This window comes from Nannobrachium achirus (assembly GCF_963921795.1).
Source record: "Nannobrachium achirus genome assembly, chromosome: 11".
In the NCBI taxonomy this organism is placed as follows: domain Eukaryota; kingdom Metazoa; phylum Chordata; class Actinopteri; order Myctophiformes; family Myctophidae; genus Nannobrachium; species Nannobrachium achirus.
The window spans coordinates 12302910-12316372 of NC_137820.1; the positions used below are offsets into that span (position 1 = coordinate 12302910).

A 13463-nucleotide genomic window follows, 5' to 3' on the forward strand; every position below is an offset into this window, starting at 1 on the left:
GGTGTGAGTGTGTGTACTGTGGAGTCCCATAGCTACAGTAACACCACACACCAGCTGGGACGGTAACCGTGAAAACAGAGCCTGTGGCGTTCGTGGCTGTCTTCCTAAGTAATGGTCAATCCCTGTGTGCAAGTTCAGATCAATTGCTCAACCCAATGAGGAGACAAACGTGTTAAGACAGAGCTTTCCTTAATAAATAGCAGGATAGGATGTGATAGGATTAGGATATGATATACAGTAGGATAGTAGGGATTGTTAAAAAATATCTGTGGGCCATGGGGCGACCACTATTGGTCGCAGAATCAATAAAGATGATGGTTTGGGGGAATGGGGTCATTTGCAGTGAATATTACAGAGATAGTATTAAAAACATTGGTCCAAATTCCAATAGTTCAGAATTTTAGGACATAGCATAGCATATAACTGTGCGTGCGCCAGAGTAACCTCATGTTTCTCACACAATGGTGACACAAAAAGTCAGTTTAAGCTTGATACATCATACAGAACGCCTTGTGACCCACAAACCAATAGTCATAACTGTGTAGCTGATTCATGGCAGTGGTAGCACTGCATTTTAGGCTGTCTCATTCCAGACGTACAGTACGTGACGTGTCTGGGAACAGCTCGGGTTCAAAGAGGTTACATTTATTTAGGCTTGAAGACAATTATTATGGTTGCTGTAATCCTTTCTTTATCTTGTGAATGGTGTTTGTTGAGGTTTTCAGTCATAGTTAGTTAGGCTGTTTATATTTGGCTTTTTGTTGTAATGTTGGAGGGAGAACTCCTCAGACAGAGGGTAATATCAGGTTTGTTCAGTAGTAGTCTCTCGAGACAGACTGTTGGCTCCATACTCTGCTTCTGCCATACATAAGAACTCAGAAGCGCTAAAGCGGTCCAACGCTGCCAAACGGATATCTGCCTTCTTCCCACGTCTGTTTCGTCTTCGCAGTCATGTAAATGACTTACTATGACTTACTGTTTTCTCTCTTTTTTTCCCTCAAATTTGTCATAGCATATCTAGGTTGCTGCTTAGCAGAAATGGAAATTGGATATTTATTATGTTTTCTTGAATGGAAATAATGAAAGATGACAACTCTTTGACCGCTTGGCATAGATATTTACAGAGATTGTGGAATAGTTGTCTGGCTTGAGAGACTAGTTCAGCAGATACCAACCACTGTTCACCAAGACAGGACCACTATGAACATTTAGACAAATAACATAAGAGTGCACGTTTTCAGCGATCCACTATCTACACTGATTATTTTCCTGGCCTAATGACTTACAGGTAAGGGCCTGTGGCCCCTGCGTGCTACTGGTCTAGTCTGTCGGGTTTATACGTACAGTAACCATTAGACAGCCTAAACAATATTCAATACTTATTGTAGCTACATACTTTATTTCTATGCATTCCACTGTAGTCTTTGCTGGGGAAAACACAATACAGTATGAAACAATTTGTTGTTTAGATATCAAGGGGAAAGTGAGAGGGAAATACTGTAATTTCTCACCATCCTCTTAAAAGTTAATTATGAATGAATAATTGAATGAAAAATGAAACAGGATTTACAGGAAAAGCCTCCCAGTTAATTCCGTGGAGTCATGAAACAGCAGAATCCTAATCAGATTACTTGAATTGGCTACTGGCAGCCATAAAAATGACTGTATAAGTCGCGACTGGTGAAAACCTAGACAGCATCAGGTCCAAAGGTCTATCGATCCAATTGGTGCTTATCACTTGTTATTTAATAAAAGAAAGAAATTCACCCGTTGCATTTATTACCAGGAAGTTGAAATACATTGTCCCATTCTGAACTTTGAATTATTACGCTGATCTACGCAGCAACATTTTATTGCTATTTTGACAATTGTGTTGATCTTCTTTTAGTGTGGTTACAGTAAGATAAGATAAAATGATTTGAACAAGCCCCAGCCATCCTGGCTGCAAATAGAGAGCTATCCCTGTGACAGCCCTTTATTTGCACACTCACACTGAATATGTTCCACGTTGCTATGATGCCATCATAATTCCCTTTGTTATGTCGTTATCTCCGCCAGGCCGAAAGGCATGGCCGAGACTATGTTTTCGCCCCTGTCCGTCCGTCCATCCTTCCATCCGTCCGTGTGTCCGTCCGTTACAAGCTAATATCTGGCGTTGTTGGCCCGGTCGCGGACAAACTGTGCACACACACTCCCTGGATGCCAATTCAGAAGCTCTGCCCCACATTTATCACATGGGCCTGTTCTAGCCATGAGGCAGATTTTTGTAAAACAAATTTTTTGACAGTACACTTACAGATTGTGTCCAAAGATCACACACATCGGTACACAGTATCTCTACAGTCATGTGATCAACATGGATCTGTCCGATTTTCCATATACCATCCTGATTGGCTAGGATTGGCTTCCAAAGTTTGCAGGATTGGTCCATTTTGAACAAAATACTTCAAATCATGAATGAACACAGCATGCAATTTCGGTGAAATGAAGCCACTTAAACATTTTCAAATCAGCCTCATAGTGGTGCTATAACAGGACAATTCGTGTTTTTACCCATAACCTAACCGATCAGTGTAAAACTTTGTATGCACATTCCCTAGAGGCAAATGAAAAGCCTTTGCCCTGCATTTTTCTCATCTGCCTTTTATAGCGCCACCAGGAGGCTGACTTATGTACAACTTTTTTCCATTGCTCCTTTTCACATTGGCCTATTATAGCACCACCACACTAATCTACCTGACCTGGCGGAGACCTGTGCTCGGAAGAGCACTGCTTCTAGTTATTTATGCTGTTCTTTGATATAAAAGAACTTCTGACATAAAGGACATCTGTAGTGATGCACATGTACATTATACAGTATAAATACACACATCCCATGATCATAATTCTTATGTTTGAAAGCTGCATAAATACTGTAACATTACACTGTGTTCTTTTCCAGTAATATGAAGTCATTATTAATTCATTCCATTGTCACGAGCAGAAAAACGGCGTAATTGTGTAATGAAAACATTATGCAGTACTGTTAGATTGTTTTGTTATTTTAGCCTACTTATAATGAATTCATAAGAATCAAATTATCTGGATTTGTGACTGAAATACTCATAAAATAATGATTAACTTGTCATTGCTTTTGTCCCAGTGGAGGGGAGAGATGCCTTGGCTGCCTGGTTGACGACATAGCAGAAAGATTTTCTACAGAATTTGAACTTAATGAGGTAATTACAGTATATAATATTTGAATGATATTATGAATTTGCACTGACATAAAATGAAGTTCCTTCTATCTCACACGTTCCTCATGTAAGAGAAAAAGGCAAGGAAACATGAATGAACATTAGCTGCTAAACCTTCCGTTACTTTTGTAATGGAATCTGTGTCACCACTTTAACCATTGTTTTATACTGTAGGCCTACTGCTAATTTGTTTATTTTTGTGAAGATTTGTGAAAGGTTTGGATAATATATATTTTTTTTAAAGTGAACACAACTCCATCTTTGCTTCTGGGGTTTCCTAAATATATTTTGAGATGGAGGTTCCACGGCCAAATAGGGTGTGCCAAATGTAGTTATAAGAGCGGCCATTTCTTGGGTAAACGCAGCCTTACACAGGTGTTCTGATTGGAGTAAAGCAATCAAACAATTGAAACACTTGTGTTTTGACCCAAGAAATGGCTGCTAAGGACTACAATGATGTAGCCGCTGGCACACACTATACGTACAACATTTGTGCAAGTTTTTGAATATTTTTGACCCGATTTTATAAAAGGTTTTCTAAATCCTTCTTCTAAATCAGTGGTTCTCAAACTTTTTCATGTCAAGGACCCCCAAAGTTACATGTATTTGGCCGCGGACCCCTATCTAAAAATATGTTGTTCCAGGGACCACCCAGAAGCAAATATTTGAGCTTTTAAAAAGATATATTCAAAGACCAGCTCACAGCATGGCGAGTGCCGTGCTGTGAGCTTGTATATCTGCTATTTTTCAATAGTTAAAGCATTAAATAATCCTAGGCCTAAATGGTTTAACAGTAGTGTGTATTTATTTGTCCCTGTAGCTGAAGCAGTTCCAGAAGGAAGCTAATCTCACAGACAGCAGGTATATGGACAACTCCATCGAACGAACACAGAACAACATCCTGTGGGTCAAGGAGAACAAGCAGACGGTCCTGGAATGGTTCAGAAATGAAGTCGCCTCGTAGAAGAAAGAAGAGTACCTTCTGGAATTGACTTTGGCCAAATATAAAATCTCAGGAGAATCAACTGCTATGAAATTAAGGCACTGATGAAGCAAATATGAATGGCTTTAAACATAAATTTGCATTATACAATTATGCGCTGGCTGCTACAGAAACAAATGAAATCGAACAAGAACACGCATCTTCTTCAAGAATCCCTATGCCATCTGCCTTGCTAAACCCAGAATCGGATGTTTTAGGGAGCCTGTGTGCAACTTTTTTTCTTTCCTTTTTTTAAACAAAAAAGTCGAAAAATACTCCTTTTTGAGATGAGAAAATCCACAGTGTCATGAAAGACACTGGCATTCCAGAGAGAATGATCGATTTACTATAATGGCAAACTTGTGAAACTTAAGTGGACTGTTTACTTATCTATTTACTCAAATGTGCATCAAAGACTACCTAGTACCTACTCAGCAGTCCACTGACACGCCTAATACAGAACCATAGCAAACTCAATAGCATTATTCTTCCAGCAACATTATTAGCACAAAGTATATTATTTTTGAAAACTAGTTTTATCAGATATCATTCACTATTCATAAATTCAGGTATTTATTTTAACATTAACTCAAGATTCTTTTTTTTTTTAATGAAACTTATCAACTAGCCACTGTAACTAGTGGATATCTCCTTTAGTGGCTATTGGCGAAATAGCACTGCAAACTACCCAAATGCTGAACTAGCGTTTGGCTGACGCCAAAACGCAGCCATGGCTGAATGGTTAGTGTCCATACCTAGGACTCCGGAGGTCCCAGGTACGATTCCAGCTCCAACTATGTGTCGAAGTGTCCATGAGCAAGACACCTAACCCCTAGTCTTGCGAGGCCAGCCTCCGCGATTTGGGCAAATGCTCCCGGCATACAGTCTGGCAAACAGAATGAGCGGATGTGATGCAACCGCTCCCTTGGTGCAATAGCAATAACATGTCCTACTGGAAGCGGTATGTCTCCTTTCAATATTTCTGGGGGCGTTATTTCATCTTTCTCTGGTGTTGTTGATCTTTCCTCCATGATGTTTTAAAACGTTTTCTTAAACATCAGCCGCTCGAATGACTTTGTCTGAGCTATTGTGTTTCTGTTATGTTTCTAGTGGGACTACAGTTCAGTGCAGCAGCGGCTACTTCCGATACTCGCCGTTCGGGAGCTGCCGTTCCAGACTCTATATAGCATTCGGAGATTGTGGAATAGTTGTCTGGCTACGCGCTCCTTGTGGGCAGCACTCAGCTGGGTTAAAGGACAACTTTTTCTTTTTTTTACAACAAGGGTTCATATTTTAGATTGTAATTAGAGAAAAGAAAAAAGTGAGTGTTCAAATGTTTTCATTTGCTTCGTTCTATTGTTTTATCGCGTTTACTGTGATGAAATGTCGGGCATGCGTAGGCATGGGGGCATGCGTACAAGTGGCTAAATATGTCTTTTTAGACACAATAAGCCAGCAGTTTCTTTATTACTGTTTACAGTAACACTTCTAGCCCATTTACAGTCACATCCAACCATGAAAGGTTGTGTTGTATCTTGGGAATGGGCTTATTCTGTGTAAAATGACATATTTAGCCACTTGTACGCATGCCCCAACCACTGAAATAAGAATCTCTAAAACAATAAAAAGAAGTAAATGAAATCAATTTAACACTCATCTTTTATATTCTTTAATTACAATCTAAAATATGAACCCTTGTTGTAAAAAACTAAAGTTGTCCATTAAAGGGCCAGTTCACCTCTGGGACAACCAGATCTTATTTTATTGTTGTTTGGGACAAGATCAACACAATCCTGAGTTATTTTCTGTGTTCAATCTGTGTTTTGAGGTATTTTAGTATTTCAGCATGAATGATGATGCATTTTGCATCATATGATGCAGCATGATGACTCATATGATGCAAAATGCATCATCATTCATGCTGAATTAACACAAAAAATAACTTGATTGTGTTGATCTTGTCCCAAACAACAATAAAATAAGATCTGGTTGTCCCAGAGGTGAACTGGCCCTTTAAGTTGAAACGTAATTTCCCCTGTGGGATAATGTAGGTAATTATTATATTATGCCAATTTCAAAACTGAGAGTCAACAACTATTATGCTGCTTGAACTATTATAGTCATTTATCAAAGGACTGAACATGCTCAGGTTTGATAACACCCACCCCACCCACAAACACACACCCATTTTGATATCGAAAACAATCAAGTATGTTGTATATGATAATAAAGAAGCAATGTAATGTTTATTTTTTATTTGTAATAAAACGTTTGTTAAATGTGTTATATTACTACTAATAATACAGTCTATATGATTTCCTGAAATACAAGTCATGATGCATACACAAATATTGTATTACCCTTAAAGTGTCAGTATGTGTGCACCCTGCAGTAAGAGCAAGGATTGTTAGGCGCCGTACAGACATCTGCGTCACGCATCATCATCTTATCGTCTGAGAATGGCCACTGGGGGCGCCGTACTAATGCATTCTCAATGCAAGGTTGTTTGGTGTTTTGTCGTTGCCGTGTCTCTTCAAGAGTGTACAGGCTGCGGTTGAGCTAGAGACACGGCAACGACAAAAAACCAAACAACCTTCCATTGACAATGCATTAGTACGGCGTTCCCAGTGGCCATTCTCAGACGATAAGATGATGATGCGTGACGCACATGTGTGAGCGCGGCCTTAATGGTTCAATACATTGGAATACTCTCAGGAGTGTTCCAAACCATAATTGTGTGTGGTCTCAAGCTGCAAAAATGGCAAAGATAAAAATATAAAAACTTATATAATAAAGGCCAGTTCTGGTCTTTGTCTCTGATGAACACAGCCGTGGCATATTTTCTCAGGGACTAGCCTGCTGATGACAAGAATATCTATTTACAAGTTTTATATCGTCTTCCTGGTACACATGCATAGCAACTAGGAGACACACAGACGGGTTCCTTGTTTACAAACATTACTGGGTGTGTGCACGCTCAAGGGGCAAAGCAGCTTCGACTGAAATACGCACAGCTGTGATTAGAGTCCGCTTGACCAGCCAGTGGCAGTCTGTGATCATGTGACCTCAAGTACAAGTCTGTCAATCTAGAACAGGGGTAGGCAACCTTAGGCACGGGTGCCAACATTGGCACAGGGGAGGGTGATCACTGGCACACTGGCAGAAGTGAGGTGTTTTATGGTCAATTAAATGAAGTCACCTAATTCACAGCATATTACATCCTGCATATAATTCTATATTCATTAAGACTCTGAACTTTGACAGGGGAGGAATTCGGGGAGATAGGTGGATTATTATTATTATTATGTCCTGCCAATCAAAATGTCTGAATGTTTGATGGCGAGTCATTAAAATGTATGTTGACATGGCACACTGACTATCTAGAAAATATAAACATGGCACTCAAAAAGGTTGCTGACCCCTGATCTACAAAGATTGTTACATATTGCCCCCTAGCGGCGCAGAAGTTAGAAAGACCAGAGATAGAGATGAAGTCCAAGTTATCATGTATAGGGATCAATTCCAAAAGAGAGATACAGGGTTTCCCACACATCTTTACCAATTAATTTCCAAAACTTTTCCAGAATATTTAACCCGATTTCCAGGACTATATAACAATAATTCAGCTCAATAACGAGTCGCTTACTCCTATGCGCAATGCCCAAAGACTTGGTAGTGTATGCCAGTGGTTCACAACCTTTTCAGGCCATGACCCCCGAAATAATCATATTTGAAGAGAGTTGAGGAATTTTGTATAACACGATTTTATTGTGAAAATAGCCGATCTACATGCTCACAAAGCCTTGCGTTGCGAGGCGTTGTGAGTATGTAGATCTGCTATTTTCACAATTTCTGCCTCTTAATATTTGACAATTTGACCAATGTTTAATTTGTCATTTCAGTATTAACAAAATCAATAACGAAAGACAATGCATAGTTATTTTTTTCCAGGACCTTCCAGGACCCTTGATCAATTCCAAAACTTTTCCAGTACTTGAAAAATATTTGTTTTAATTTCAAAATATTTCCAGGAATTTCATGACCGTGGGAACACTGGAGATAGATCAAAGCATACAAGGCTTCAGTCCCATATAAACAATGACGCTAGTATAGACAGTACTGGAATAAAGGCATGAGTCCATCGCCCAAGATAGACAGGCCGGGCCAAACCTTCAGGCTGTTTGGTAGACAGCTGTAGCCGTTTTACACCCTCAATCATCCTGGAAGACATTAGAAAACGAATAAACATACTGCACTAATCAGTCTTCTTATGTATAATATTAACCCCCACCCAAGTAAGGACATAATCAATCTCATATCACAAGCAATGATCGATGACATTGTGTCTATACAAATAGTCTAATTTAAATTATGATTTTTCTTTTGTAAAATCTGGTATATATTTCCACCATATATTTGTCTGATACCGTTTTGCACATCGACGGCCATTCAAATGGACATAAATAAAGTATCGCAAACATACGCTGGTTCAAATCAATTTTGCGAATTAAGCACCCGGGCGATTAATTTGAAATGTTATGTGGTACAGAACGTTTATTAAAATGTTGTTTATCTTTGAGTTAGAGTTGTCGTTACCCATTCGTCCTCTTCTGCTCCCTCGCCTTCTCCAGGTTTCTGCAAGTTGCCAGCTTCTCCTTTGTTGGCCATAACCTTGTCTGTCCATGATGCTCCAGCCTTCTCATCTCCAGCAAAATTACACTTGGTCACTGTTCCCCCATCCACTTTTGCCAAGGAGACTGGAAGCAGAGAACACAGTCATTTGTGAGGATGATTATACATCATTTTATACTGTATTCTGAACATATGGTTTAGGTGTCTTTGCTCTGGGGCACTTTGACAGAACTGGACAACACTGATCTTGGAACTCAGGCAGGGACGTGCTGGGCCCCTGATTCAGCCCGGGAAAAAAGAGTTGGAGAGGCCCTCATTGCGTGCTATAAAGAGATACCTCTCTCTATAGCGCTGCTGCTGACAAGCCAGTGGGCCAATTACATGAGTTATATTTTGTCGTCGTTGGGTGGAAACCTTGTATGTCCAAAACAGTTTGTTTTGTATTTATCATTTAAAAAATGATTTAAACTAGTGAAAACAGCCGATCTACAAGCACACAACGCCTCGCAAATTTGAAACTTGGAGAAACGAGGTTTCTGCCCGACAGTGACGATTTACTTTGTTGGCCGCCCAGCCCCCAAAATGGAACGAAGGCCGACATTTTATTTGTATTCTTTTCCTAATGGCCGGCCTGGGCCGGCCGGGAATGAACCAGCCATTCGGGAGTTGTCCCGCTTTTCCCAATGGCCAGCACGGCCCTGAACTCAGGCAACACTTTTGACTAGGCAGCAATTCCTAACCATCTTGCCACAATGCCATCTAGTCTATACAGTGAGATAGAGGAATACTTGGCTTCTACAAACAAACTTATACTCTCCAATTATGGTAAGTACTGGTTTTGTGTGGACTGACACTCAGCCTGCATTTTCATTTTGTTTCATTTGTTTTCCGGTGAAGCCTTCAATGTCGTCACTCGTCACGATTAACAATTTAGGGGCTGAAGGCTGAAGCCAGGCTACGTTTTGTGACAAATCAAAGTAATGTTGACGTATGAGTAGAGTACACTTGAGTGCAGAAACTCAATTTCTGTTTAAAGCATAGAAGTCGCCCCCGCATCCCATCCTCATTGGATTAGGGATACACTCCACTTTATTAAATGAGAAAAAATAAGAGGTACTTTGAGGGGGTCGGTGTCTAAGTTTGAGAAAACCTGGGATCCCTTCCTTAGACTGGTAAACAACTTACGGTTTCAGACTGTCTCAGACTAATAGAGATGGGATTTATGGCTCTTTGAAGTGAGCCGGATCTCTGGGATCCGTTCCTTTCAAAGAGCTGTTCAAAAGACTGGCTCATTCTAGTTAGTTACTAGTTACTTTGTAGATTTTCATTATAATTACAAATTCACTTCAACCCTATACATTTCAGCTATATAGGCTACATTTTCCACATTTGAAAAACTGTGAAATGCATAATGACTATTTTCTACTATTTGTATTTTAAGTGCATTTTGATACCGATACTTTTGTACTTTTACTATTTTAATTCCAAACTTCTTCTTGTGGCAGAGTATTTCCACGTTGCAGTATTGACACGTTTACATAAGTAAAGAATGTTTCGTACTTATTCCACAACTGTTAATTTACTAAATGAACGGCTCCCTACTGCGAACCGGATCCCATCGTTCATTTCAAAGAGCCGTTCAAAAGACTCGATTTGTTCGCGAACATCCCACCTCAACAGACTAATACATTTCTACATCTCCTGTCAAAGTGGGACACAATCTCGGATGCAGCTGGCTCTTCCTAGTTTACTTATTATGGGGAACTATGTGTGGGTGCACTGCTTGTTTATCACATATATTGCGGTGTGGGGCGACCAAGCCATGTCTTGTCTTGTTTTTTCAAGTTTATCTGTCTCGTGTGTTGTTGTTAATCATTTTATACATTTTTCATCTGTTCTATTTGCCTGTTTGTTGATTGAACTCGAATCAGGGCATATGATCATTAAATGTCACTCCGCTGAATGGTACTTTAAATTCCATCATAACTTGTTACTTTTATTATTGCCTTTTTTTTCTTTTCTTTTTTTTTCGTTTTGTTTTGTTTTTGCCCTATTGCTATACTGTTATCTTTGGCATTTATATGAATATCTTTTTTTGTGATTGGTTCTCATAATATACGAACAAGTCTTGGTTTACTGTATGCCCTGAATTTCAAATAAACAAAACTGTGGGAAAAAAAGGAAAGCATAGAAGTCATTGTTGGTAATAAATAATAGTACTTTGTACTATCAAAAAAAGAGTTGATTGTAACCAAAGCTCACAGATGAAAGGGCTATTTCCTCTTGTTTTCAGACGGACATCCTGTCCAGTCTCCAACTCCGTCTTGTCCATCTCTGACTCTGGGTACCAGAAGGCCATGGCACCGCTCGGCCTGTGTTTGTCCGTTATTGCCACTAGCTCCACCTTGTTCACCGTTGCTGACAACTGCTCCTCTGTAAGGTGGTCTGACTCCCCTTTAGCCTCCACCTCTGTATGAAGCAGATAGCAGAATAAGATAAACACAAATTCACACCTTTATAACTCATGTACAGTGTGCTAGTGAGGACCACTGTAAGGTTTACGTTGAGCTGCAAAGTATTGTAGTTTTGATATTTACTGGTGGTGGTACATTTATGGTTAAGAGTTACAGATTCCATGTTAATGGGAGGTCTACATGAGTTTTTCAATGCCTCCAGGGACTATAGTAGCCTACAGGTCAGATCGAAATCAATTCAGGTAGTGCATTTACTGTAAAATTAATTAAAATTACATAAATCTACCATGAAAATATTAATCAAAACACTTAAACTTAGTTACAGAGGCGTCAATTGGGTATGGCAAGCTATGGCAGCTGCCATATCTTGGCTACAGGGGAAAATAGTAAAATGTACTGTAATCGTGCCTGTTGCTAAGGTATGGCAACATGACTGGTCGTCTTGCACCCTAACCCTAACCCGTCATATTGCCATACCTTAGCTTTTTCTGAACTGACGCCGCTGCTTAGTTAGATGTCAGACCATCTATGTGTCAGACCCCCCCTCACCCCTCACAGCAGTAACTCACTGAAGGAGGACATGAGGTAGCCAGTGTTAACCTTCTTGGTGTCACTGAAATTTGGTTCAATCTCCTTTCCACTGGCATCGAATTTCCGCTGATGGATCCGTCTAGGTTTGATGTACAGCACATAGAAGCGGACCTGCTGGCATCAACAGCAAAACAATAACATTGGTTTGGTGCTATAAGTTCTGGTAACGTCACAGTATTGTTTATTTTCAATAAAAAAAAAGTGAGACTTCAACTGAGCAAAATTGGGTATGGCAGGGGTATGCAGCTGCCATACCCTGGATCCAGGGGGGAAAATAAAAGTTACTTTTAAATATAAATCCATGAATGTTTCTTTGTCTATTTGTTCTGTTTATTATGTTGTTAAATTACAGTAAACTACAAATGTAAAATTTTAAATTTTACAAAATGGTCACTTTAACAAGGTATTATAATTATATTCTCCCCATCTTGACAAAATGGTATATTCCCAGGTTCCGCAGGTCAGCTGCACAGGTGCAATTCATTATTGTTAATTGTGGCACATTTACTAACATGCCAAGTTTAGCTGCAACAACCATTCCAGGCTGCCATATCCAGCCCAAGAAACCGTAGAAACGGGGGGGAAAAATAGAATGTACTTCTTAAAATAAATGTATCATGCCTGTTGCTAAGGTATGGCAACGCGTGCAAGACATCAGTCGTGTTGCCATACCTTAGCCTTTTCTGAACTGACGCCACTGCTTGGTTACAGGGGGAAATAATAAACTGTACTTTTCACTGTGCCTGTTGCTTACTGGTGTTGCCATACCTTAGCTTTTTCTGAACTGACGCCACTGGAGCAAAACTCGATGTTATGAATGCATTTGAATAAACCACAAATGAGTTATAAACTACACAGCAGGCTAACATTACCTTCTGATTGCCGATATCGTTAATAGTATGTCTGGAAACATCCAGCAGTTTCCCTTCTAGAAGAACGCCTGGTCCACTGGCAGGAGGAAGAGTTTGATTGAATAATAGTTTATTAACAGTTTAGTACAGTAGTGGTACGACAATGATGCTATAAAGATCACACAAGACGCCCGGTCGAAAGTGCTCGTTTCCATAATAAATTCGCCAAGAGGTAGTAAAAAAAAGTCAACCACATTAGACTGTAAAGGTTTACAACCAACACTGTGATCAGAATATACACTGTCTGCCACTCTACCTTTCATATGCGGAGGGAGACCAAACACCGTTTATTTTCTCATTGTGTACTGGCTTGTTTTGTAACGACGTGTTATGATAAATTCGGCTCATTTTGTGCAGTGTTTTGGTTTTTAAGCCAAAGCCAACTGCACGAAATACTTCCTGGTTCCTGACAAGGAAGATCAATGAAGGAATGGACACCGACGTCATTTTAGGCTCCATGGCCATCCGCCATGACACTTTGGGTGGCGGAAGTGGCACCGGAGGTTCGGTGAATAACATTAGCTTCTATGAGCTTCGGCTGGGACAACTCATGAACAAAAAATAATTCTGAACAATAGAGACCTTTATAAAACACTCAGCTCAGGAATATAAAAGAAAACATGTCACACATTGTTTT

At 39.8% G+C, this 13463-nt stretch overlaps 1 protein-coding gene across 2 annotated transcripts; it reads right to left on the reverse strand.

Moving 5' to 3' along the window:
• Nucleotides 1-6527: 6527 nt before the first annotated feature.
• On the reverse strand, nucleotides 6528-13214 carry arpin (actin related protein 2/3 complex inhibitor). Of its 2 annotated transcripts, none has more exons than XM_080736674.1 (6): nucleotides 13083-13214; nucleotides 12788-12863; nucleotides 11894-12026; nucleotides 11113-11319; nucleotides 8815-8975; nucleotides 6528-8438 (listed from the first exon to the last, which is right to left on the reverse strand). In XM_080736674.1, the coding sequence occupies exons 1-6, from the start codon at nucleotides 13172-13174 to the stop codon at nucleotides 8430-8432; spliced, it is 678 nt and encodes a 225-aa protein (XP_080592800.1). In that variant the 5' UTR covers nucleotides 13175-13214; the 3' UTR covers nucleotides 6528-8429. The 2 variants fall into 2 exon arrangements, with proteins under 2 accessions (XP_080592800.1, XP_080592799.1); XM_080736673.1 differs by having other exon boundaries at nucleotides 11894-12029.
• Nucleotides 13215-13463: the final 249 nt, after the last annotated feature.